The sequence below is a fragment of the Convolutriloba macropyga genome, chromosome 8 (assembly GCF_964194025.1).
Source record: "Convolutriloba macropyga chromosome 8, txConMacr16.3, whole genome shotgun sequence".
Classification (NCBI taxonomy): domain Eukaryota; kingdom Metazoa; phylum Xenacoelomorpha; order Acoela; family Convolutidae; genus Convolutriloba; species Convolutriloba macropyga.
The window spans coordinates 38,774,006-38,797,186 of record NC_134475.1 but is presented as its reverse complement, the minus strand read 5'-3'; the positions used below and the strand labels follow the sequence as shown (position 1 = coordinate 38,797,186).

The 23,181-nt window shown below is 36.8% G+C and overlaps 2 protein-coding genes across 2 annotated transcripts in view; both read right to left on the bottom strand.

Moving 5' to 3' along the window:
• Positions 1 to 22,335, bottom strand: part of LOC142344111 (uncharacterized) — a 35,117-nt gene extending 12,782 nt beyond the window's left edge. Inside the window, exon 1 of the mRNA XM_075395609.1 lies at positions 22,214 to 22,335. Within this exon, the coding sequence (XP_075251724.1) occupies positions 22,214 to 22,307 (94 nt within the window). The 5' untranslated portion in view covers positions 22,308 to 22,335. The remainder of the gene's footprint in view (positions 1 to 22,213) is intronic.
• A 39-nt stretch (positions 22,336 to 22,374) lies between these two features.
• LOC142345050 (uncharacterized) overlaps positions 22,375 to 23,181 on the bottom strand; it is a 24,594-nt gene continuing 23,787 nt past the window's right edge. The window contains exon 4 of the mRNA XM_075397132.1: positions 22,375 to 22,469. Within this exon, the coding sequence (XP_075253247.1) occupies positions 22,375 to 22,469 (95 nt within the window). The remainder of the gene's footprint in view (positions 22,470 to 23,181) is intronic.

Below are 23,181 nucleotides of genomic sequence, written 5' to 3'. Positions count from 1 at the left end.
GAATAGAAACACAAAACAGACATAAAAAAATATTGTACTAAAACTTCAAAAAAAAGAAACGAAGTAACTTGTATAACACACACACACGCACGACTTAACATCTCAAAATTGAAACAGTTTTTTATATGAAAAAAAAGTTTCAAGTTTTAAATAAGTTATTTTAATCAAATAACTCAATTAAAGAATTTTATGGTCGTCGCTTTTTTGTGCACCGCTAACGTTTGGAGTTTCTGAACAAGCGGGTTTTTGAAAACTGTTGCTCAGAACCTCTTGCTTTGGCGTTTGAAAAGTTGTTCCGGACCGAACGTTCTCGTAATAGTTATCGAAATTGTTTTGAGGGTTGTTGTTGTGAATTCCAGCGAAGAGAGATTGGCTAGGTGTCGGCGTAACAGTTGGGCTTGGGTTTTGGGTAAACTAGCTAGTGTTATCGTACTGTCTGGTAAAGACGCTGAAGTTTTGAACCCCCACAAATTTCCAAGATCATCACAGGCTTGATAAGCTCCGAATTGATTTTCAAACAAAGGTACGCAGTCACAGTTGTTCCGGTAGAAAATACGTTTTGTTTCATCAAGTAATGTGTCCATATTACAATCTTGAAGTGCTGGCAGCACTTTTGCAGGTAGGTGGCCACCAGAAGTAAAATTACTGCTTTCGGATATTTCGTTTTTTCTCGGGAAGGGCGGCAATTGCATTTATAAGAAGCTTTGGAGGAGGATGTCGTCTTCTGAATTTCTAACTAGGCTCAACAGTGAGGGGACTCTGTTGCCTAGAAGACCGATAAAATAAAATAACCAAAGGCTTTAAGTTGGTGAAGCAAGCGTTAATTTGTTACTCTGCTATTTCCCCTCTTCCACTCTTGTATGCTGTTGCAAATTAGATTGCCTTGAAATAAGTTAATTCACAATGGGGCTCGTAATATCAATTCTAGTTATATGGATAACAAAGGTAAGAGAACTACTTGCACATCAATGGAAAAGACAAATTCAAGACAATTTATAATAGTAATTACAAAAATACTACCAATATCCGTGGTTCACTTCCCAAATGAACTAATTCAAAACAACTCACAGTATCCCAACTGGTCTTGCAATTACAAATTTCCAGAGTTCACACTCACTCTCAATCTCCTAAATCTTAGTCCCACTATATCAACTACTTACTGTCACTTGCGTTCAAACTTCTGAATTCTCCCTGAATTCTCCAACGTCTCCCTCTCCCATGTCATTTTAACGAAAATTAAGGACTACTACAGAGGACAGTGATGGTAAACGTGCCACACATCGTCTTGTTTTCGTTGTTGAATAAGAACCACAAAAATTTCATAAACTGTCTGATAAACTAATATTCTTTCCCAAATAGGCTCGGAATCTGCAAGAATTTTAACAGACATCTTAAAAGTTACGTTTAAAAGAATTCAGTTGAACAGATTCGAAGTTTTTGCTGGAAACAAACTTTAATTTGACTCAACACATATATGAGTTCCACCGAATTATAGCTCAGGATGTCTGTGTACAACTTTTGCAATAGTTTCACGCAAGCTAGGGGGTCACATCTGTTTTTAATTTTGAGCCAGCATACACACACAATTTTAACTTGAGCGTACCAATGATTGTTATCTAGGGTTTCATCTGTTTTCGTTTAACAGTTGTTATATATTGTGATCAATGTTTAGTTTCTTATCTGAGGTCACATCTGCTTTTAATTTGTATTGTATATGATTGCTTTATGCCTTTAAAATTTTTTTCAATATTTAAGTTAATTATCTGAAGTCGCATCTGTTTCTAACTTCCTAGTTTATATGCGTGCTTTATGCATGTTGAATTGTTAAAAAGATCACCTTCGTGCACCATATGTTTGCCATAAAATTCGTAATGAACAGGCTCAAGTACGCCGTAAGCGTACTTGAGACTGTATTTGCCAATCATTTGTTTTTAATTGAGTGTTTGATGACACATGTGTAATCCATGCTTGCCGCCGCCATTGTTTTGGAGCGCTAACAACTTTATTTGAAGGAGATAAAATTTGGTTGCGCCATGCCCTTCACTTCCACTGATGACACAGAATTCGGCGATTGTTATCAAACCTTTAGCAAGTCAGCTTTTGGAGCGTTCACAGCAATTTCTTCGACGAAAAATATTGCACGCTCTCTGAGTAATCAGAAAATAATCCACAGCAAAAGTAGCAAAGAAACAAGGCCCCCCAGGAGCGCCACTGACGTCTTCTGAATTTCTAACTAGGCTCAACAGTGAGGGGACTCTGTCGCCCAGAAGATCGATAAAATAAAAATAACCAAAGGTTTTAAGTTGGTGAAGCAAGCGTTAGTTTGTTACTCTGCTTTTTCCCCTCTTCCGCTCTTGTATGCTGTTGCAAACTAGATTGCCTCGAAATAAGTTAATTCACAATGGGGCACATAATATCAATTCTAGTTATATGGATAACAAAGGTAAGAGAACTACTTGCACATCAATGGAAAAGACAAATTCAAGACAATTTATAATAGTAATTACAAAAATACTACCAATATCCGTGGTTCACTTCCCAAATGAACTAATTCAAAACAACTCACAGTATCCCAACTGGTCTTGCAATTACAAATTTCCAGAGTTCACACTCACTCTCAATCTCTTAAATCTTAGTCCCACTATATCAACTACTTACTGTCACTTGCAAAAAAACCTCTCCTGTGTTCAAACTTCTGAATTCTCCCAGATTTCTCCAACGTCTCCATCTCCCGTGTCATTTTAATGAAAATTAAGGACAACTACACTCCTCCCTCCTAGATTATTATTCTCCCGAATAATTGCAAGCCCTTATCTTGTGACCCGATTAACTTTCTCCTACGTACTTTAACAACTGTGGACCTACGGAAGTGAACCACTTATGTTTAGCTCCGGGTTAATATAAACTAACTGCACTAAAATTTGAATAGCGGTTGATTAAATCAGTTTCGAAAACACTTTCGCAATTTCCCATTTTAACATATTCTACCTAATTCATCAACATTGATTTTTGATCAAACTCTACTGCCTCTGACAAACATCCTCCCCGGGAACCCCAAAATTAATAAAGTAAAAAAGACAAATCCTAAAATTAGATTTACTAAGTTTACACATTTTCCTATGTCATTTGTTTTGAAAAAAATCCCTAAGTCTATAGTGCTTGATCAAATTTTCCTAATAAATTAGATTAATACAATGTAGGCAACAATTGGGTAAAAAAACTTGAATAAGTTAGTTTTGAACGTCCCTCTCGCCATACACTCGTGCACCTGTACATGAAAACCTTCTTCCTCTGATGCTTGAATGGATGTCCGCCTCTTCTTCCTCAGTAGCTACCATTTCTTCTGTAATCCAGCCATGACTGCTGTCTTGATGCTTCCAAACGGCTCCACCTCTATTTCCGGCTTAACGAGCAATTCTCCAGCAACAGCCTTGCAATATCCGGAAATTGCGATACAATCCTTCTCTCCACATTCTGCTCAGCTTCCATCAAAAACCCACTAGTTTGCTCCCTCATAGGATGTTGATCGTCAAGAACCCAACTGTGGAATACTGTAGCCATTGACTTATGATTGGATTTCCCTGTTCTGTCAATTCCAGCACTTTCCCCTTGATGCTCATCCGTTGGTTTGACAAAAACAATACCATTAAGCTCACTTTCATTCAATTGCGATTGCACCCATTTCTGCAGCTCTTTTCCCAACTGTGCAAAATCACTTCGGTCACCTGCTGCTTTATCGTTTTGGCCTTTCTGTGTATCAGACCCTAACTGCCGATCAATACCTCCTGAAGTTGTCCTATTCTCCAAATTGTCCACAGTATTTTCAGTTGTACACATTTGTGTCTCATCAGCCACGTGTGCGGCTTTGCAGAACTTCTGGTCCGACCCTCCTGTCTTTAATTTCATCAAGGCCCATGCTCCCAACATATCATTTCTGCTAGCTTTAACACCACCGCCAAAATTGATCGCTAATGCAGTTACATTATCGCATGTCACTGAGTTCAAACTCGAGGCAAAGCTTGACTCGCTTCTCGCATCGTTGACATCAAGTTCCTCTACAACCCAAAATTTTGTATCCGAAATATTTTCAGACAAATAGTCATCAGCCGACTGTTCATCGCTTAGCTCCCCAGACTCTGGTGACAGCACAGAGTCCTTTTCCATAGCGTAAGGCTCATCTGGTCCATAAGACTCAACACTCCGCTCAATGATTTCTTCCTCTGACGGAAGTTCTCTGATGCCACTGTTTTCATATTCGCTTAGCTCTGATTTGTTTGACTAAAAATGTCCTCCGTAAACTCTGCCTCAGGTCCAGTTTGCACTTCATCACCGCAACCTGGAACTCTTATTCTACAACTACTACGTGTAGCCGAAATTCATCCATTAAAGAAGTGTCAACGCTTCTACTTGTATCAATCACCTGCCTTTGAGAAGAGTGCTGTCGAGTTCTCTGAGCTACAGTATCAGTGGTTTCAATGAATTCCGCTCTACTTGCTGCTTCCCTCTAAGAAACATATTGTAGCTCATAAAAGAGGAGATTGTCAGACAATCGTATATCGAAATGATACAGCGTCTCTGTCAGTGTCCATGCTAACTTCACTGGAGTCGACCGCCAATAACCTCTTGGTAAATCACTTACTGCATTCAAAGCCCAACCACACAGTTTTGTAGGCAACCACTTCATCATCTCTTTTTCCGTTCATCCCAGCTTCATGCCAGTGCTCAAATAATGTTCACGCCAATCTTCCAAAATTTCGTAGCTTGGTGAAGGAAAACGCTTCACCAATTGATAACAAAACATAATCAAACCTTTCTCAAGTCAGCTTTTGGAGCGTTCACAGCAATTTCTTCGACGAAAAATATCGCACGCTCTCTGAAAAATCAGAAAATAATCCACAGCAAAAGTAGCAAAGAAACAAGGCCCACCAGGAGCGCCACTGTCGCCTTCTGAAGTTCTAACTACGCTCAACAGTGAGGGGACTCTGTTGCCCAGAAGATCGATAAAATAAAATAACCAAAAATTTTAAGTTGGTGAAGCAAGCGTTAATTTGTTACTCTGCTATTTCCCCTCTTCCACTCTTGTATGCTGTTGCAAATTAGATTGCCTTGAAATAAGTTAATTCACAATGGGGCTCGTAATATTAATTCTAGTTATATGGATAACAAAGGTAAGAGAACTACTTGCACATCAATGGAAAAGACAAACTCAAGACAATTTATAATAGTAATTACAAAAATACTACCAATATCCGTGGTTCACTTCCCAAATGAACTAATTCAAAACAACTCACAGTATCCTAACTGGTCTTGCAATTACAAATTTCCAGAGTTCACACTCACTCTCAATCTCCTAAATCTTAGTCCCACTATATCAACTACTTACTGTCACTTGCAAAAAAACCACTCCTGTGTTCAAACTTCTGAATTCTCCCAGAATTCTCCAACGTCTCCCTCTCCCATGTCATTTTAACGAAAATTAAGGACTACTACAGAGGACAGTGATGGTAAACGTGCCACACATCGTCTTGTTTTCGTTGTTGAATAAGAACCACAAAAATTTCATAAACTGTCTGATAAACTGATATTCTTTCCCAAAGAGGCTCGGACTCTGCGAGAATTTTAACAGACATCTTAAAAGTTACGTTTAAAAGAATTCAGTTGAACAGATTCGAAGTTTTTGCTGGAAACAAACTTTAATTTGACTCAACACATATATGAGTTCCACCGAATTATAGCTCAGGATGTCTGTGTACAACTTTTGCAATAGTTTCACGTAAGCTAGGGGGTCACATCTGTTTTTAATTTTGAGCCAGCATACACACACAATTTTAACTTGAGCGTACCAATGATTGTTATCTAGGGTTTCATCTGTTTTCGTTTAACAGTTGTTATATATTGTGATCAATGTTTAGTTTCTTATCTGAGGTCACATCTGCTTTCAATTTGTATTGTATATGATTGCTTTATGCCTTTAAATTTTTTTTCAACATTTAAGTTAATTATCTGAAGTCGCATCTGTTTCTAACTTCCTAGTTTATATGCGCGCTTTATGCATGTTGAATTGTTAAAAAGATCACCTTCGTGCACCATATCTTTGCCATAAAATTCGTAATGAACAGGCTCAAGTACGCCGTAAGCGTACTTGAGACTGTATTTGCCAATCAATTGTTTTTAATTGAGTGTTTGATGACACATGTGTAATCCACGCTTGCCGCCGCCATTGTTTTGAAGCGCTCACAACTTTATTTGAAAGAGATAAAATTTGGTTGCGCCATGCCCTTCACTTCCACTGAAGACACAGAATTCGGCGATTGTTATTTCGAAATTTCGAAAACTGATAAGCGCTTAATCAGAGCTCCTGTGAAAACGTATCAATTGACGGGGACCTATGTGTTTCTAAAATTGTTCAAGAAAACGGAAAGCGATAACGAATTTCAGCAGAGAGTTTCTCTAACTGTTCATGAATTTGAGAACTTGATTGAAAAACCATTGGATATACGCTCTCAGTTCACAGAAGAGGAATCAACAAAACCACCTCCAGCAAAAAAATCCACGATTCCAACAAAAGTCAGAAGAAATTTCTAAGACCAACACCAGCAACAGAAATGGTTGAGGCGATGTACGAGCGCTAACCAAATTACTTTAAACAATTTCAAAAACAGTTGAAGTTTCAGATTGTCGAAGAGAAATCTACCCTTTCTAACACAAATGTTTAAGCAGTGTGTGCCCATTTTGATTCTGAGTTTAGCGGTTTAGTAACTAACCATTTTCACGTTTTGCTTGATACAACTTTTGAAAAGTAAACTTTGAAACAAAACCAGAATTTTTCTGTACATTGTTTCTTTTACAACCTTCAAATTCCTATTTTCGACTGCAGCAACTTTGGAGACTAGTGGAGACGTTTTTACAAAGCTCAAATTGGCGGTTGAATTCAACAGCTCCGCAGATAAAGTTGACTCACAGACAGTACGCAAACAACTGCCAGCTTTTGCCTCCCACAATAATGTGAAAAACAGCAATGCAAAATAAGTGAATATGAATAAAAAACCCTGTGTGAAGATGCCAGTAGTTGCTCAAAAGACTATCTACATCGCCCGTCCTCCATCGAAACAAGTTCAAACTAATTTTGTTAATAGTGAAAAAATCCGTAGAGTTGAAAACATTTTGTTTGGTCCTCATTCTGGTGCTTTTTGTCAAACTATTGATATCTTTGTGAGTGGATACGGAAAACTGAATATTGATACTGATTTGTTGAGTGTTCGCCTTGTGTATGAAGAAAAAATTAAATTTTGAAAAAAAAATTATTTATTGCACTCAAGGAAGGGTTAATACATCATATGAAAAGCAACGCGATTTATTTGGGTACCCCTCAATTTTACAATTCTTTGTGAGCTAAAAATATAATGAGCATTTTAAACACATAAAAGTGCACAAAGTGTTGAGTTTTTACTTTGAATTTGCTGATCATTCAAAAACTGATAAATTTAGTCTTTTTCTTCTAGAGAAATTATTCTTTGGCAGACATCTTTGTTTGACGAATTAGATTGTCCGAGAGGGTCAGCAAGGAGCAATTGATCCTCCTCTTTCTGGCACAATAGTAATCAATGGGTACCAAAACTTTCTGCAGTTGCTGCGTTAACAATTAGGAAACTGTTTGGTTTCAACTTTTGGGGAAAATTATTTGCAGCGAAGACACCCAGAAATTTATGCTTGAGTAAAGCACATCTTTGAATTAGATCATTGATATCATCTTTGTCCAATTTTACTTTGTCAAAATCTGATTCTTTGATACTCTTCTTGCACTATCAACAAAAATTGTGCTAGCTTTTTCCCCAATAATGAAAGATTCATTTTTGTTTTGTAAGGCCACAGAAAATTTTAACTCAACAGAAATTGAGCAGTTTGTCAGTTCTGGGTGAATAAAGTCATGGGATGCTTGTTGGGTACTGGTCAAATCAAAAATCATTATGAAATGGTTTGGGTAATCCGTCAAACTTATTCCATGTCCAGTATCAAAGTACGCTAGATCCGATTTTGTATTAAAGTAAAGACGTTTGTCGTCAGCTGTAGATATTGGACAATCTGCCACAGGCAAACCGTTTCGATATACATAAATCTGCTCTAGGTTGAATTTTCGAAAGTGAAATGGATTTTGCCGGTTGTTACCCAGAAAAGCTTCATTTGTATTTTAGCAGATCGCCAGTTGGTGGATTGGTTCTCTCGCAAATATATCTTCTTGTTTCCAACTGTGTAGACCCGTTGAAGCCAGAAACGTTTTTGTGAGGGTTTCAAGGTGAGGATAGGAGGCGGGACTCCTCAATAATGTTTTTTCAATGGCGGACACTACAGTGTCATCAAGGGTCCTCTTCAGCGCATACAAATTAGCTTCGACAATTTTCACTTTGTATTGATTCGCAGCATCATCAGACATTATATCAAAATCATCAATTGAGCGTCTGAATGCAATTTGAAGTGTCACACTTAGCAGGTGTCTGTCGCAAGTGAAAAGGTCTACAGCAATTTTGCCATAGAATGTGCATTCAGCTGATTGTCTCACCAAAAATTTTTTTCTTTTCACTTCTGCAGTTGATAGCGTTCCCGGGTTTTCCTCATAATAGTAGCCCTGGCAGGCCAGCCATGTATGTTTTGCATCTTTTTTATGTGAGAACTCGGTCTCAATGAAACTTTTGTGAGCATAATTTCCGTTAGCGTTTGAAGTTTTTAGACCATTGGCAAACACTGTACAATCAGAGAATAGTGAATGTAACACATTATTGCAAAAGTAGGGAGAATCTGTTTTTTAATGTCAGCGGCGCCTGTAGCGTCATATTTCAAATCAACTTCAGAAGACTGGACAATTTTACATTTAACTTCGAGAAAAATTTATTATAAATCAATGATGTTGTTTCTTTCACCAGCGACTTCAAAACTTGGCATGGGTCCATTTGGGCTGTAGATTGAACCAATTTTTTTGACAAAAACTACCGTCAAAAATTAACAGTGGTGAGGGTTTTCAAATAAATCCAATGAGCTGTGAGTTGCTTCTGGTGGTAACAAATTAGCGATCATCTTTCACTTTAGCAAAAAAATCCAACCGACTTCTTTTTGGTGCTCTATGCGTTGAAATGGTCTTTCCGCGTTTCTCGCCTTCTATCATTGGCTTGCCTCGTATTGATTTCCTGCGACCCGAAGTAAATCGCCGAGAGCCTCCTGTCTGTTTTTGAACAGTTTTTAAAATTATGTTCTTAAATGTTTGTTTAGGAGATTTTTTGTGGCCCACTACATCCATAATCTCTGGTACACTTTAATTCAGGAGCACTTTTCCGATCCGTTTAGCAGTTGGTAAAACGAAGCGACGTGCTAGAGGCAGGGCAACACGTCCAATTCCTGCAGCTAAAGCGCCAAAACCACTCTCTCTTTGTTGATAATGTCCAGAGAAATGAGGCAAAGCCGTCGCTTGATTAGCATAGTAAGAATCCATTTTATTGGGAAAACTTTTTGAATTGTCCTAATTGTCCTGTTTCTGTCCGCAGTTCAATTGAAATTGATTGAATTGTGTTGGTCTAATTTTGTAAAAACGATTCGATGAGTTGGTTCAAGCTCACATACACTACCGTTTTTCAGACGTTGTTTCGAATCAATGAACCTCAAAAGAGGTGTCTTAGTGTCACCGACGTATTGGTATTCAATTATGTTTGTATAGACAAAAATAAGATGCTTTCCAGCACAAAGGTCAGCTGGAAGTTCCCCATAATATGCTTTTGTCTCATCACTTTTCATAAGCCTGTATTCATTTGGATTCATTTTGCACCCAATATGAAATTCGGTACCGTCAGGAATACCTTTAAAGCCATTGATGCTGGGGATTTCTTCACTGGAAAATGTAATTCCCTCATATTTCCCAGGCAAAATTGCGTATTTTCCAGAGCTCTTTATTTCTCTGAAAAAAAAAATGAGGTAATCCAACTGTGCGCTTAACTGTGGCAAGAAGTTGCGCCACCGTATCAAATGTTCCTGGCACAAAAACTAGTTTTTGCCCGCTATGGGATCTAGAAATAACATTGGCTCCAGAAGACATCTTTTGGGAATCTTCATAGTCTTTTAATTTGTACACAGTCAGATTTCCGTATACAATATTTTCTATTTTTGTTTGGAATATGATTTCTCTTAGCGCCACTCGCCAATCAACTGAAAGTTGAATTTCGTAGTTGAAAAAATTCCGAAATGATGCAAGTGTGTTTCAATTAAATATTTCCGTTGAAGCGGATGAAACAACGTGAACTGTAAACTCGTCTTTAAACCGTTTATTGGATATTTTCAACGAGAGGGAGCCTGACAAGTAGTAATTCTGGTTGATAAAAATTTCCTTGAATTGTTTTGTTGTCAGCGTCAACTAATGAGTATGTTGGTGGGTTTAATGTGTGTATTCCCGTTATTTCCAAGACTTCATCTGTGAATTATTGCTTGTAACTTTTTCGGAAAGCTTTGTCCTTTTTACTATTCTCACAAATCCCCAATTTTAAACTTGGGTTTCTGAGTTGTGCTTTTTTGCGCGATCAATGACACTAACCGCGGTACATCCTTTTTTGTAACTTTATTTGGGGCAATTTTAGTTACCCAATTTACTCTTGAATTGTTCTGATTGGTCAATGTAGGAATATGTCCACTTTTCTTCGAGGTACCGATGAAGTATCTTTTTGAGTAAACTAATGTTCCTCTCCGCATATGCAGACTTTTTCTCGCTGAAAGTCCTGTATAAATGAATTCCACATTTGTTGCACAATTGTTTGAAAGCTCCAAGAAACTCTTTACTATCTTCAACCCACACTTTTTCAGGCTGCTTATTTTTGATCATCTTTTGGAATGCTTCATCTGTTTCCGTCGCTTACTTTGTTTTCAAAGATTCCACACGTAAATATCGTGATAGACATTCAACTGCTACCAAGAGATATTTTATGTTACGGTTATATTAGGCTAGTTTGTCAACGTGCGCCAAATCCAATCCAATGACCAAATTTCATTTATGTCTTTTACAAAACATTTCAGCCTGGGAAATTTTAATAGAATTGAACGGTACTTTGTGAAAGACGGTTTTGTCCCCAAATAGGACTGCACTTTGCCTACTGGCAGCTTGCTCAGAGTATGTAAACGTTTTCTGCTTCCATTAGAAGCTGGTCCTTTTAAATAAAGCTTGTCCAAACATTTTACTTCAGGAGAAGAAAGACTCTTTCTTTACTGGTCTCTTTTTCGTCTGTCGTTTCGTCACTTGTTTCTTCGTAATCTCTTATCGAGGTTTCCTTCAATGGAAATGACATCAGATTGCATAATGTGTTCGAGTAAGATTTCAGATCGCTTAATTTTGTTTTTCTCCATTGGTTCAAGTTCAGATCTTATAGACTCAAATTGAGAAATTTTTTGTTTCTTTAATATTGGTTCTATCTCACTGTCTTTGCTGACTGGTTCTGATGTTTCTTCGTTAGTACCCTCCTTGTTTTCGTAAACACTGCTCATAGTTTCAACAGGTTTTTCCTCTTTTTGTGGTTTTTCAGAATGATTTCTTTGAAATAATGATAGTTGAGCTGCCTTCTGTTCATGAAAAGGGTTTTCCAAAATTTCATATTTTACAAGTTCATGTGACAAAAACATTTGTTTTGTAATTAAATTGAATTCTTCCGTATGCATTTTTTTGTCAAGTCTCGATAGCAAGAAAATCCAACAATTGTTTCCAACTTTGTTTCCTTGGCTAAAATTTTCCTCTTTTGTTTCAAACTTGTTTGATTAGAGAGTAGTGTTTTGAAAGGTTTCTCGTAACCTTCTAATTTGGTTTTTTTAACTGGAACGTTTCCATTGACTATGTTGAGTAAGCACTCGCAAAGGAATTCAATGAACTTATTTGAAGCTGTCTCGATTTTTTTCCTGCTTTTGTGTTCGATGTATCTAGCATCTGCCGCAGCATATATTGTTCTTTCTTTCTCATCAGTTAAATTGATGATAACAGCTTTAGCTGATGGAAAGTAGGAAAATGATGCACCTGGAGAAACAATATTTGAACAGTAACGTAGGACGTCGGATATTTTTTGGATGTAAGTCGATTAACAAATGACCAAACTGCTTCCTTATTGCTAGCTCAGAATTTTCCTTCAAAAATTGTGTGTTATTGAGCTGTCGACCAATAAAATTAATTTGCTGTGTCTTGTGGTGATTTGAACAAAATTATAAGTGTTGTATTCAAGTCAATTGTTCTAGACCATTTGCTCTGTTGAAAAAAATTGTGTTTAACATATATTACACTGATGTTTCTATGTCGTCCCGCAGTTCCTAATTTAGAAAACTCTTTGTCGTTGAAAATTCCTTCACATGAATCGTCAAAAACAAGCAGACAGATTTCTAACTCTGAAGCTAGTTCAAAGCCAGAAAACTGTTTAAATTCAATTTCTTTAATGAATGAAACTTTGGCTGATCATGTTGATAAACATAAAAAAATTTTTGAAACTCTGGGGAAAATATGCCATGTAGTAACATTTTGGAAATCAGCTCAGTTTTTCCGCAAGAAGTTGGCCCGCAAACAGCCATGAACAACCTGTCAGAGGTTGAAATTATTTTGTTCATAAATTGGGATTAGGAAGTGCGTACCCAACTGTGCATCGGAGTCCAGAAAACCAAAATGTTGATCCTTCGCAATCAGGTTTGGAAAACACTAATTTGATCAGAGAAACAGTTATGAGAAAAGTTATTATAAAAATTTGTGTAAAAAATACCACTTCTGATCGAAGTGATCTCCAATTACAGCACCTCCAAGACTGTCTTTCTTGGTGCTCGGCGTCGAAAACCAAGTCAGTTATGCCTCCGCCCGAATCCAACTGATCTTCCGTTTGACTCAATTTAAAAATTTATTTGTGAAAAATGAAATGCAAATTTATTTTATTACAAAATTATTCAGTAATATATATTTCACACGGCACATATTCAGAGTCTTTGTAATCATTTTTGTAAATGATTGCATAGTTTGCATTTATTGAGTCTACTTCATCTCTGAAAACAATGGACAGCGTTTTCTTTCACCCGCTGCTTGATTTCTTTGCGAAGAATCTCATCGTCCAGAGACATCAGAATTGGTACTGCACGCTTGGGCATAGGTAAAGGGGTTAGTTTCAGTCTTTGCCTTTTCGCTTGTTTAGACATGGTACAATTGAAAGTATTTCACGAGAGAAAGATATTTCTTAAAAAACTTCTATTTCAGCGCCACCACACACAATCTGCTGTTTTCTCAAAATAGTTTGTCCATGAGGTTCAATTCTTTCCTCCTTGACTACAGTTACAGTCAATTGATTGTTGGGCGCTATGCAACTGTAGACTGTCAAAATTGGAGATAAACTCACTTGAAGCAGTGATGGATTTATCCTCTCTGGACGTCGATTCGTTCATCAACCAGTGATAGAACAACAGGGCTTTTTTCCTCGCGCAATGCCTGCTCTTCTGTCTTTTTGGGCAACTCAGTGCATGTAGGTTGCAAATAGGAGTTTCTCGATATAACTTCAAATGTTCAACTTTTTGACAAGACAAGGTCTCTAAATTTTTTACGTCTTTCTGAAGTAGTTCCGTGAGAGTATTTGTTTTGTCTTTGCCCTTGGCGTAAAGTACCGCTAATGGAAATCGAAGAATAATGCTGTCTATGATTTGATGCAAACAGCAGTAAGGATACTCTCCCGTTTCCCACAAAAGACCGTGCAAAAACTTAGCAACCCTGTGGTAAGACTTTTGATCACTTGAAGGGAGCGTTCTGTATGAATTGGGAGATGGAAAGGAAATTATGTCGATAATGTTCCCAGTAGCAAAAGCAAATTCTTTAACTATGAAGCCAGATTTTTCCGAAACCCTGCAAAGTCGAAAACAACCGCACGTGATTTCAGCATTCCAACATAGTGAACAATCGTCCCTTGAAAGTTTTCACAGTAAGACAAAATGCAAGGCCGGTCACGTTTCCAAGATACTCGTTTGTGACTGGACAAGGTAAAACGTATGAGTAACCCGGTCCTTTTTCGCTAAGCTCATAAACGAAACCCGCAGCGTCTTGAAGAATAGCATGCAACATCAAAATTTTGAAACTTTTGAAACATTTGTCCCGCGACGAATTATCAATACCAATTGTTCCCCCATAGGGACGCAGTTTAAGAGCAATGTAAAGATCCATGTTGGGATCGAATTGCAAACAAGTTGCTAAAAAGTACACAAATTTTCTCCATAATCAGGATAATTTTCCTTCAAAAATAAATAGTTTTCGTGCATACTTTTTATGTCTACCGTCGCAATCGTTGATGCCATTCCCTTCCCCAAAGCTATTCAAAATGAATTTGTTTTTTCCTTACATGCCTCCCCAATTGTTTTGTCCTCGCGCTTGTTCTCTCACTCTTCCCCTATATTGTTTCCGTCGAATTTACATGTAAATATATATACCTTTGTCACCATGCAAATAATCCATACGCTATTATCCTATGTAATAATCCATACGCCATGTAACTAAAATTACGCCACTACTATCCGCATGTATACCCTAATATCCCATGGTTAAAGATCATTCCATATTATCCCCATGCAAATCTATACCTTATTATCATGCATGGGATTTATACCCTATTATCCCCATGTCATGATAACCCCCATTTCCTTGTGTGCTATATGAATACTTAAATCACCATTCAAGGAAAAAGTAAAACATCGTATGCGCTTTTGTTAATTCACCATGTACCCCAAAAAGTTCAGTCATAATATTGCACTCAATTTCTTCTAAGTTGTATAAGCTCATTAATATGTCTCCTTAGCTAAACGGGGTGTTGTAGCAGTGTCAATTAAACTTGCGGGCACCGGGAAAAGACAAGACAATTGACAGGGCCTCTCGACTGGCTTAAGAATAAAAAAGTTCAAAAATGATCCTCGGCCTTTAGTGTTTTAAAATTTTACGCACGAAATCCCAAATTAGTATGCATACAAAGCAAAAAAGCCATAATGAAAAATAGGTTTGTTCAAAACGCCTTAAATGCCTTAAGGCTAGTCTTTCCTTTGCCATAGCATCAAGTTTTTTGCCACCAAAAAGAAGAAATAATTAAAGGCAAATAACATTTACATAACAAGATCGCTTTGAGATACACATAGATTCATTCTTCTGTGGATCCTGTACGATTAAGTTTAAAATTTCCCTTTTGTAAAAATTGCTTTACAAAATGGTATTCAGTTACATTGAGACTTACGAATAAGCAAAATTAAGCAAAGAATGCCCTTTTGCACAAGTCTTTAGCACGTTGCTGAAAAATCCACAACACTATGATAGGCGGAATCAAATGTTTAATTCCAACTAATCTAATCAGCGGTTTCAAATTAGTAATAATATGTCCCTTTTATAATCCCCATACTCTATACACGTCTTCACATTTTTAACTTTTTGAAAAAGCGGTAGGGTCTTAGCCATCAATTTAAAATAAGCATTTAACAAAACAAAATTAATTCTGTTATTTATAAAAGAAAATTAAAGTAAAATTTACCATGAATTTTTTAAACATTTTTAACGAAGCAGTTAGTCACAAAACATTACAAAACCAATTTTATCTTAGACTACATTTTTACTAATTGACAATATATTTCGAAACAATGCCATAACGTTTGCTACTCATGACAGCAGCAAAAAACCAAAAAAACCATGATTTACCAAAATAACAAAATCAACATGACTACAACATCACCAGTTCTTAGTGTCTTCCCCCCATCCCTCGTGTTTCCCTAATGTGCTTCCCCCTCCCAGCAACAAACCTAAACATCACAAACATAACAAAACCACTGCGGAACTCACAAACAGCAGCTCCAATGTTTTCAATGAGTAGCGCCACTTCTCCCGCCAAGGCATGGAAAACAAATATTTAAAATCCTCAATAAAATTCGCAAATTAAACAAAAACGTACAAATCTTACATAAAATTAAATGATTTACCACCTCAAAAGAAGCATCAAATAAGCAATATCGAAGACCACGAAACCGATGATTTAAGGCAAAGAACTGCACACACTGTTTTAAACTCCAGAAACCAATAGAGAGCAATATAAACCTAAAAATTCCAATCTGTTACTTCTCTGCTGTATTTTTGAAGCCAGTTTCCAACCAAATCTCACCTGCCAAAAATTTTCAATCACCCAAACAAACCTTGGCTACACAAAGGTAGTCAACAGCAGGAAAGCACCAGCCCTCTCAAATTTGTCCATGAAAAACAACAATATCAAGTGGAAAAAAATTGAGACTCCTCAAAAGGGATTTATCTGCAAAGAAACAACATTCTAGACGTAAACACTGTGCTCCATTATAGAGCAATTACAGCTTTCCTATTCAAGAGCGATAAAAAGAACTTCTGTCACTTAGCAGCATCGTTAAGGAAGATATGGAAAACAACTTGTTCAGACGAGAGTAATGGAAAAAAGGAACCCAGTTGGCGAAATTTCTACGGCACGGAAACTCCAGAAATACTGGTGACGGCAATCTATTGAGACTAATCAGCTACAGACAACTAGCAAAACGAACGCGCAGAATACGTTAAAAACAGTCTCCCTAAAGCATCTGAAAATCACAAAAGCAAATAGAAAATAAGGAAAAAGAATGCTGAAAATAAAACAAAAATGAGTTATCTCTCATCCAAACTCGAAAAGAGAGAAAGAAAAATACATGAAAAGAAAAATTGGAGAAGACATCCCGAAATATCCTGCCACCATCTTTTCAAGCACTGAGATTGCCAATCGAGTTGAAATATCTGAGAGCAATGATGAAAATTTCAGCCCTGTAATTTTAGGAGAAGTGCTATTCTTGGGAAAAGTTGGTCATCCTTATCATTTGCGATTCTTTTCATTCTTCTTATATGACCATCTGTAAGTAGGCTTTAGTCAATTGAGGTACCCATTCTGTGTTTTTCTGTGTTTTTCATTTATTTGGATCTGCTACGTCCAAAAATTATTTTTTGCAATTACTTTTTTTTCTAAGATGATAACTAATTACCGCCAGTTGCAATTATTTTGTGAGCGGTCAAATTAATGCTTTTTGCGATTGATAATATATGCAAACAATAATACCAATTTTTGCAATCTATCCTAAACCCATACCGCTTTATCAGCTTTTGCAATTTGATTTGTTTAATCTCCAACAAAATTACCAATTTAGTTCCAATTCAAGGCACGGAACTTGAACAATCACTTCACTTATCATCAACTCTTGACACTTCAACTTCCACTTCTCTACATGATACTCCATCAGTCTCTGTCCAAGTCTTTAGCACGTTGCTGAAAAATCCACAACACTATGATAGGCGGAATCAAATGTTTAATTCCAACTAATCTAATCAGCGGTTTCAAATTAGTAATAATATGTCCCTTTTATAATCCCCATACTCTATACACGTGTTCACATTTTTAACTTTTTGAAAAAGCGGTAGGGTCTTAGCCATCAATTTTATAATAAGCATTTAACAAAACAAAATTAATTCTGTTATTTATAAAAGAAAATTAAAGTAAAATTTACCATGAATTTTTTAAACATTTTTAACGAAGCAGTTAGTCACAAAACATTACAAAACCAATTTTATCTTAGACTACATTTTTACTAATTGACAATATATTTCGAAACAATGCCATAACGTTTGCTACTCATGACAGCAGCAAAAAAACTAAAAAAAACCATGATTTACCAAAATAACAAAATCAACATGACTACAACATCACCAGTTCTTAGTGTCTTCCCCCCATCCCTCGTGTTTCCCTAATGTGCTTCCCCCTCCCAGCAACAAACCTAAACATCACAAACATAACAAAACCACTTCGGAACTCAAAAACAGCAGCTCCAATGTTTTCAATGAGTAGCGCCACTTCTCCCGCCAAGGCATGGAAAACAAATATTTAAAATCCTCAATAAAATTCGCAAATTAAACAAAAACGTACAAATCTTACATAAAATTAAATGATTTACCACCTCAAAAGAAGCATCAAATAAGCAATATCGAAGACCACGAAACCGATGATTTAAGGCAAACAACTGCACACACTGTTTTAAACTCCAGAAACCAATAGAGAGCAATATAAACCTAAAAATTCCAATCTGTTACTTCTCTGCTGTATTTTTGAAGCCAGTTTCCAACCAAATCTCACCTGCCAAAAATTTTCAATCACCCAAACAAACCTTCGCTACACAAAGGTAGTCAACAGCAGGAAAGCACCAGCCCTCTCAAATTTGTCCATGAAAAACAACAATATCAAGTGGAAAAAAATTGAGACTCCTCAAAAGGAATTTATCTGCAAAGAAACAACATTCTAGACGTAAACACTGTGCTCCATTATAGAGCAATTACAGCTTTCCTATTCAAGAGCGATAAAAAGAACTTCTGTCACTTAGCAGCATTGTTAAGGAAGATATGGAAAACAACTTGTTCAGACGAGAGTAATGGAAAAAAGGAACCCAGTTGCAGAAATTTCTACAGCACGGAAACTCCAGAAATACTGGTGACGGCAATCTATTGAGACTAATCAGCTAGGAATAAATAGTAGGAATATGAATTGCTTTGTTGCTGATTCCTATTATTTTGACTTTATGTCTTTCTCTGGCCAAAACCTCAATGTAGGTAGTGTTTGGACTAACGAACAACTTTTTGAGATTTCCCAGTATGTTTTTGGTGTGTTCCCCTCCTCCTTCTCTCAACCGGGCTGAGGACCGGCTAAGGCGGAGTTACAAACAAACAACTATAGGAGATTTTGAGTAGAGCTTTAGGTAAAAAACCAAACTTAAACTCTACTTCCAAACAAAACAAAGCATAATAAATCGCTAAATGACTATAAATGATAAAAGATAAATGATAAATGACTATAAAACAATATTTCCAATACCTAAATTTTAAAAAAAAGTCTTTTTCACCGGGTCAAGGAATTAACCAAATCGAACCAAACTGGGTATGGAGTATACCACGGGTATAACAAACTCTACACCCTAGAGTGTAAAACAAAAAGAATTTTTGCTATAGCTTGTCTAGGAATAAAGTTATTTTTTCATACGGAAATTTTCAAATATTTTGATTATTTAAATTTCAAAATTAGGTCTATTTCGTTAGATTGACGAGTTATCCAAATCGATCCAAACTGGGTATGGAGTATACTGGGTATGGAGTATTTTTTATCGATTCCGCTCATTCCGGTCAATTTCCGCTCATTCCGGTCATCTCTTGCATTTTTTGAGCGGAGTTTGAGCGGACTCCTCAACTTGGGAATATTTCTACAATACCGACAAAAACCAACGCTTCATACATGCAAAACCGATGAAACCGACAAAAACCGACAAATACCGACGTTTCGTACGCCATTTTTGTCGGTATTTCTTAGCTCCAGTCTTTTCATAAATTGAACGATCCAAAGTCTGGATCATAAAGTTTTTCGGTCTTTCTGAGTCTTTTCATAAATGGAACGAGCCAAAGTCTGTATCATATCGCATTTTTGTCTGTACAAGTCTTTTCATAAGCGTTTTTGAACGAGCGCATAAACGCACCAAAGTTTTGAACGAGGCAAAGTCTGGATCATAGGCATTTTTGGTCTGCCTGGGTATTTTCATAAGCAAAAATAGTCTGGATGGGTATTTTCATAGATCATTTTGAGCGAGGACCTCAACCTGGGAAACAACAAAATCAAGTGGAAAATAAAAATAGAGACTCCTCAAAAGGGATTTATCTGCAAAGAAATAACATTCTAGACGTAAACATTATAGAACAATTACAGCTTTCCTAGTCAAGAGCGATAAAAAAACTTCTGTCACTTAGCAGCATTGTAAAGGAAAATAACTTGCTCAGACGAGAGTAATGGAAAAAAGGAACCCAGTTGCAGGAAATTCTACGCCACAGAAACTCCAGAACTACTGGTGACGGCAATCTGTTGAGACTAATCAGCTACAGACAACTAGCAAAACGAACGCGCAGAATACGTTAAAAACAGTCTCCCTAAAGCATCTGAAAATTACAAAAGCAAATAGAAACTAAGGAAACAGAATGCTGAAATTAAAACAGAAATGAGTTATCTCTCATCCAAACTCGAGAAGAGAGAAAAGAAAAGACATGAGAAAAAGAGAAATTGGAGAAGACATCCCGAAATATCCTGACACCATCTTCTCAAGCACAGATTGCCAACCGAGTTGAGTTATCTGAGCGCAATGATCAAAATTTCGGCCCTGTAATTTTAGAAGAGTTATTCTTGGGAAACGTTGGTCATCCTTATCATTTGCGATTCTTTTCATTCTTCTTATATGACCATCTGTAAGTAGGCTTGAGTCAATTGAGGTGAGGTACCCATTCTTTGTTTACTCATTTATTCGGATCAGCTACGTCCGAAAATTAACTTTTGCAATTACTTTTTTCCGTTTAACAAAATTACCGCCAGATGCAATTATTTTGTCAGCGGTCAAATTATTGCCTTTTGCGATTGATAATATAGGCAAACAATTTTACCAATTTTTGCAACCTATCCTAAACCCCCAACGTTTTATCAGCTTTTCGATTTGATTTGTTAAATCTCCACCAAAAAATACCAATTTAGTTCCAAATCAAAGCACGTAACTCGAACAATCACTTCACTTATCATCAACTCTTGACACTTCAACTTCCACTTCTCTACATGATACTGCATCGATCTTTTCCACTAGAACTGAACTAACTTTACTAAAATCCATTCAAGTCACCTTGCTGCTAATCAGGTTTTATACATTGAAATGTTTTTAACATGTCTTTAAGTTTTATCTAAAATTCGGGGTGAGCCGCCGTATTACAGAGCACGTAAACAACTTTTAAACTAGAACAGGAACTCTATTTACGTAGGTGCCGCTAAGATTTCTCAATCTCCCTTCTATTTATATGTCATTTTCGTCTCGGTTAAACTGCTAAGAGCAAAGCAGGCGGGTCAGGAAAAAAGCAACTAATTCCATAAGTGTCAAGGTTATCCCGTTTTTAAAAAAACAAGAGGAAAAATCAGGCGCTATGACAATGATGAATGTGGCTCAAAGGATCCCACTTTTTACACATTCTTAAAGAGAGAAATAAATGACAGTTTCTTGAGAGATAAATGACATTCTTAAAGAGAGAAATAAATGACAGTTTCTTGCCGTGTTAACAAGAAATCTGCCGATAACAGTAACGGATGCTCACAGCACTCAGCGCTAGAATTAAAATAACTGGTATTTAAGACGCTTGTTTGTTTGACCGTTTGATTTTTGAATTAAATCATTTAGCCTGTCATTAACTATAAATTGAGACAAACATGTCTTATGGATAATTGTTTGCCTTCGATTTGTTATAACTTTCATCAAGTTAGACTGGCATACATAAAGAGATACGTTACTGTGTGATCTGTAATAGCCCGGCCTATTTTGATACAACAGTAATCACTCGTGAACATTTTCTGCGAATATAAATTATTGACGACAAAACATGGTATAAAACTTAAAATGAATGGCGCGAAAACTTGTTATTTCTGAAAAACGTTTTTGCTGAGCTTTCCAATGTAAAACATGATAAAAACATAACCCACTAAACGTCGGAAGAATTGCTCTCGAAATACTACTGGGAGCTCCAATCAATTGCAGCCTGCTTCAGTCGGGGGTGGAGCCTAAGTGCGACCAAGAAATTCAATAGTGGGCTTCAAATAAGCACATTAGAGGTTAACATATACCACTATTCAGATTTAAAATAAAAAATGACACCAGTTTAGGCGCATTTTTCATTTGACTTTTTGTATTGAATTGCCGCCAATTGAGTGTAGCTGCCTGAAATTGTGATTGAGAGAGAATTTTAGATCACGCGAAACGCAAAAAGTCAAGGGCGTTAAAGTCACTCGAAAAGTCAAAATTGTCAAGCAAAAATTTTTGCATAAAAAAGACACACACGTTTACAATAATTGCTATGAACTTCGTTCAAGAGCAATTAAAAACGTGAACGTTTGGAATGACGAAAACATGTTTCTAAGATCATAAAATTATTCGACAGTTTTTGGTGATCTTTCCCTTGCAGTAGGAGGTAGATCATTGTCGTAAAAGTATTTCAGTTTGCGTCTTGTTTATTTCTATACTACATTTTCAAGTGTTGAGAAATTATACGACTCATGAGGGAGAAGAAAATGATCAGTGAACACGTGTTACCAATCCAAATTGTTTAGTGAATAGTAACCGGAAACTGTAACTGGACAGTACTGTTGTTTGATAGCGTCATCTCCAACATCAATCTCTGCACCCAACACACCACAACACATGGCTTCTCTCATAACCTTAATTAACAGTGTAGCAACCCAACTGTGGTATTAGCTTACTCCATATAATACTCCTAACGGATTAGAGCTGAGAGGACTCCAACCTCATGTACCAAGAAGCCCCGCAAAGCATGCTACTGCTGCACAAAAGCTGTGCTGATGCATTAGCTTTGTTAGCTTGATATACCACAAACTGGGTAATTAGAACAGATATCCAATTAAGGCAGAAGAGGAGAGATGTAACAATGAAAACAGTGTTTAAGCAGGACAAGAAAAAAAGTTTAGTAATTCTCACTTTCTCATTGGTCAGTTTTTCCGCACATCTTAGCAAAATTTTAAATAAAAATAAACAAAATTTAACAAAAATCACTTTTCAGCAATAATTTTGATTTAAATTGCGCAACAAAGTTCAGTCCCAATCAACGCCGTCAGGGAAGGAGTGTGTTGAGACCTACGGAGCAATCAAGTGAATCGCAACCAAACAGCTTACTAAAGACAAACTCAACCGAATAGTATCTGGCGAATTGCTCCCAAAGGATCGGCCATCATAAATTTTGTCTTCTCGCCAGCTTTACTGGATTGTACGCTTAGAATCTAGTAAAAAAGAATCTAAGACAGCTGCTCAGCGACTTATGGACCTCAGGTTTGTGTATCTGCTTATCCAGTTTCTGAGGACAAGAATTCAAAAAGGCCAGGCGAAGAATAGATCGAGGGAAAAATTGGAAAAGACAAAGGGACTAATATAATCGCTGAAAACTTAGTTTGAGAGCAACTAATCAAGTGATGATGACTGATTTAGTTTGTCATTTCTCATAATTGCAATACTTATGACAACGCTTCCAGCTTTCAAGTGCCCCCCAAAACAACACTTTTCTACCCCGACAAAAAG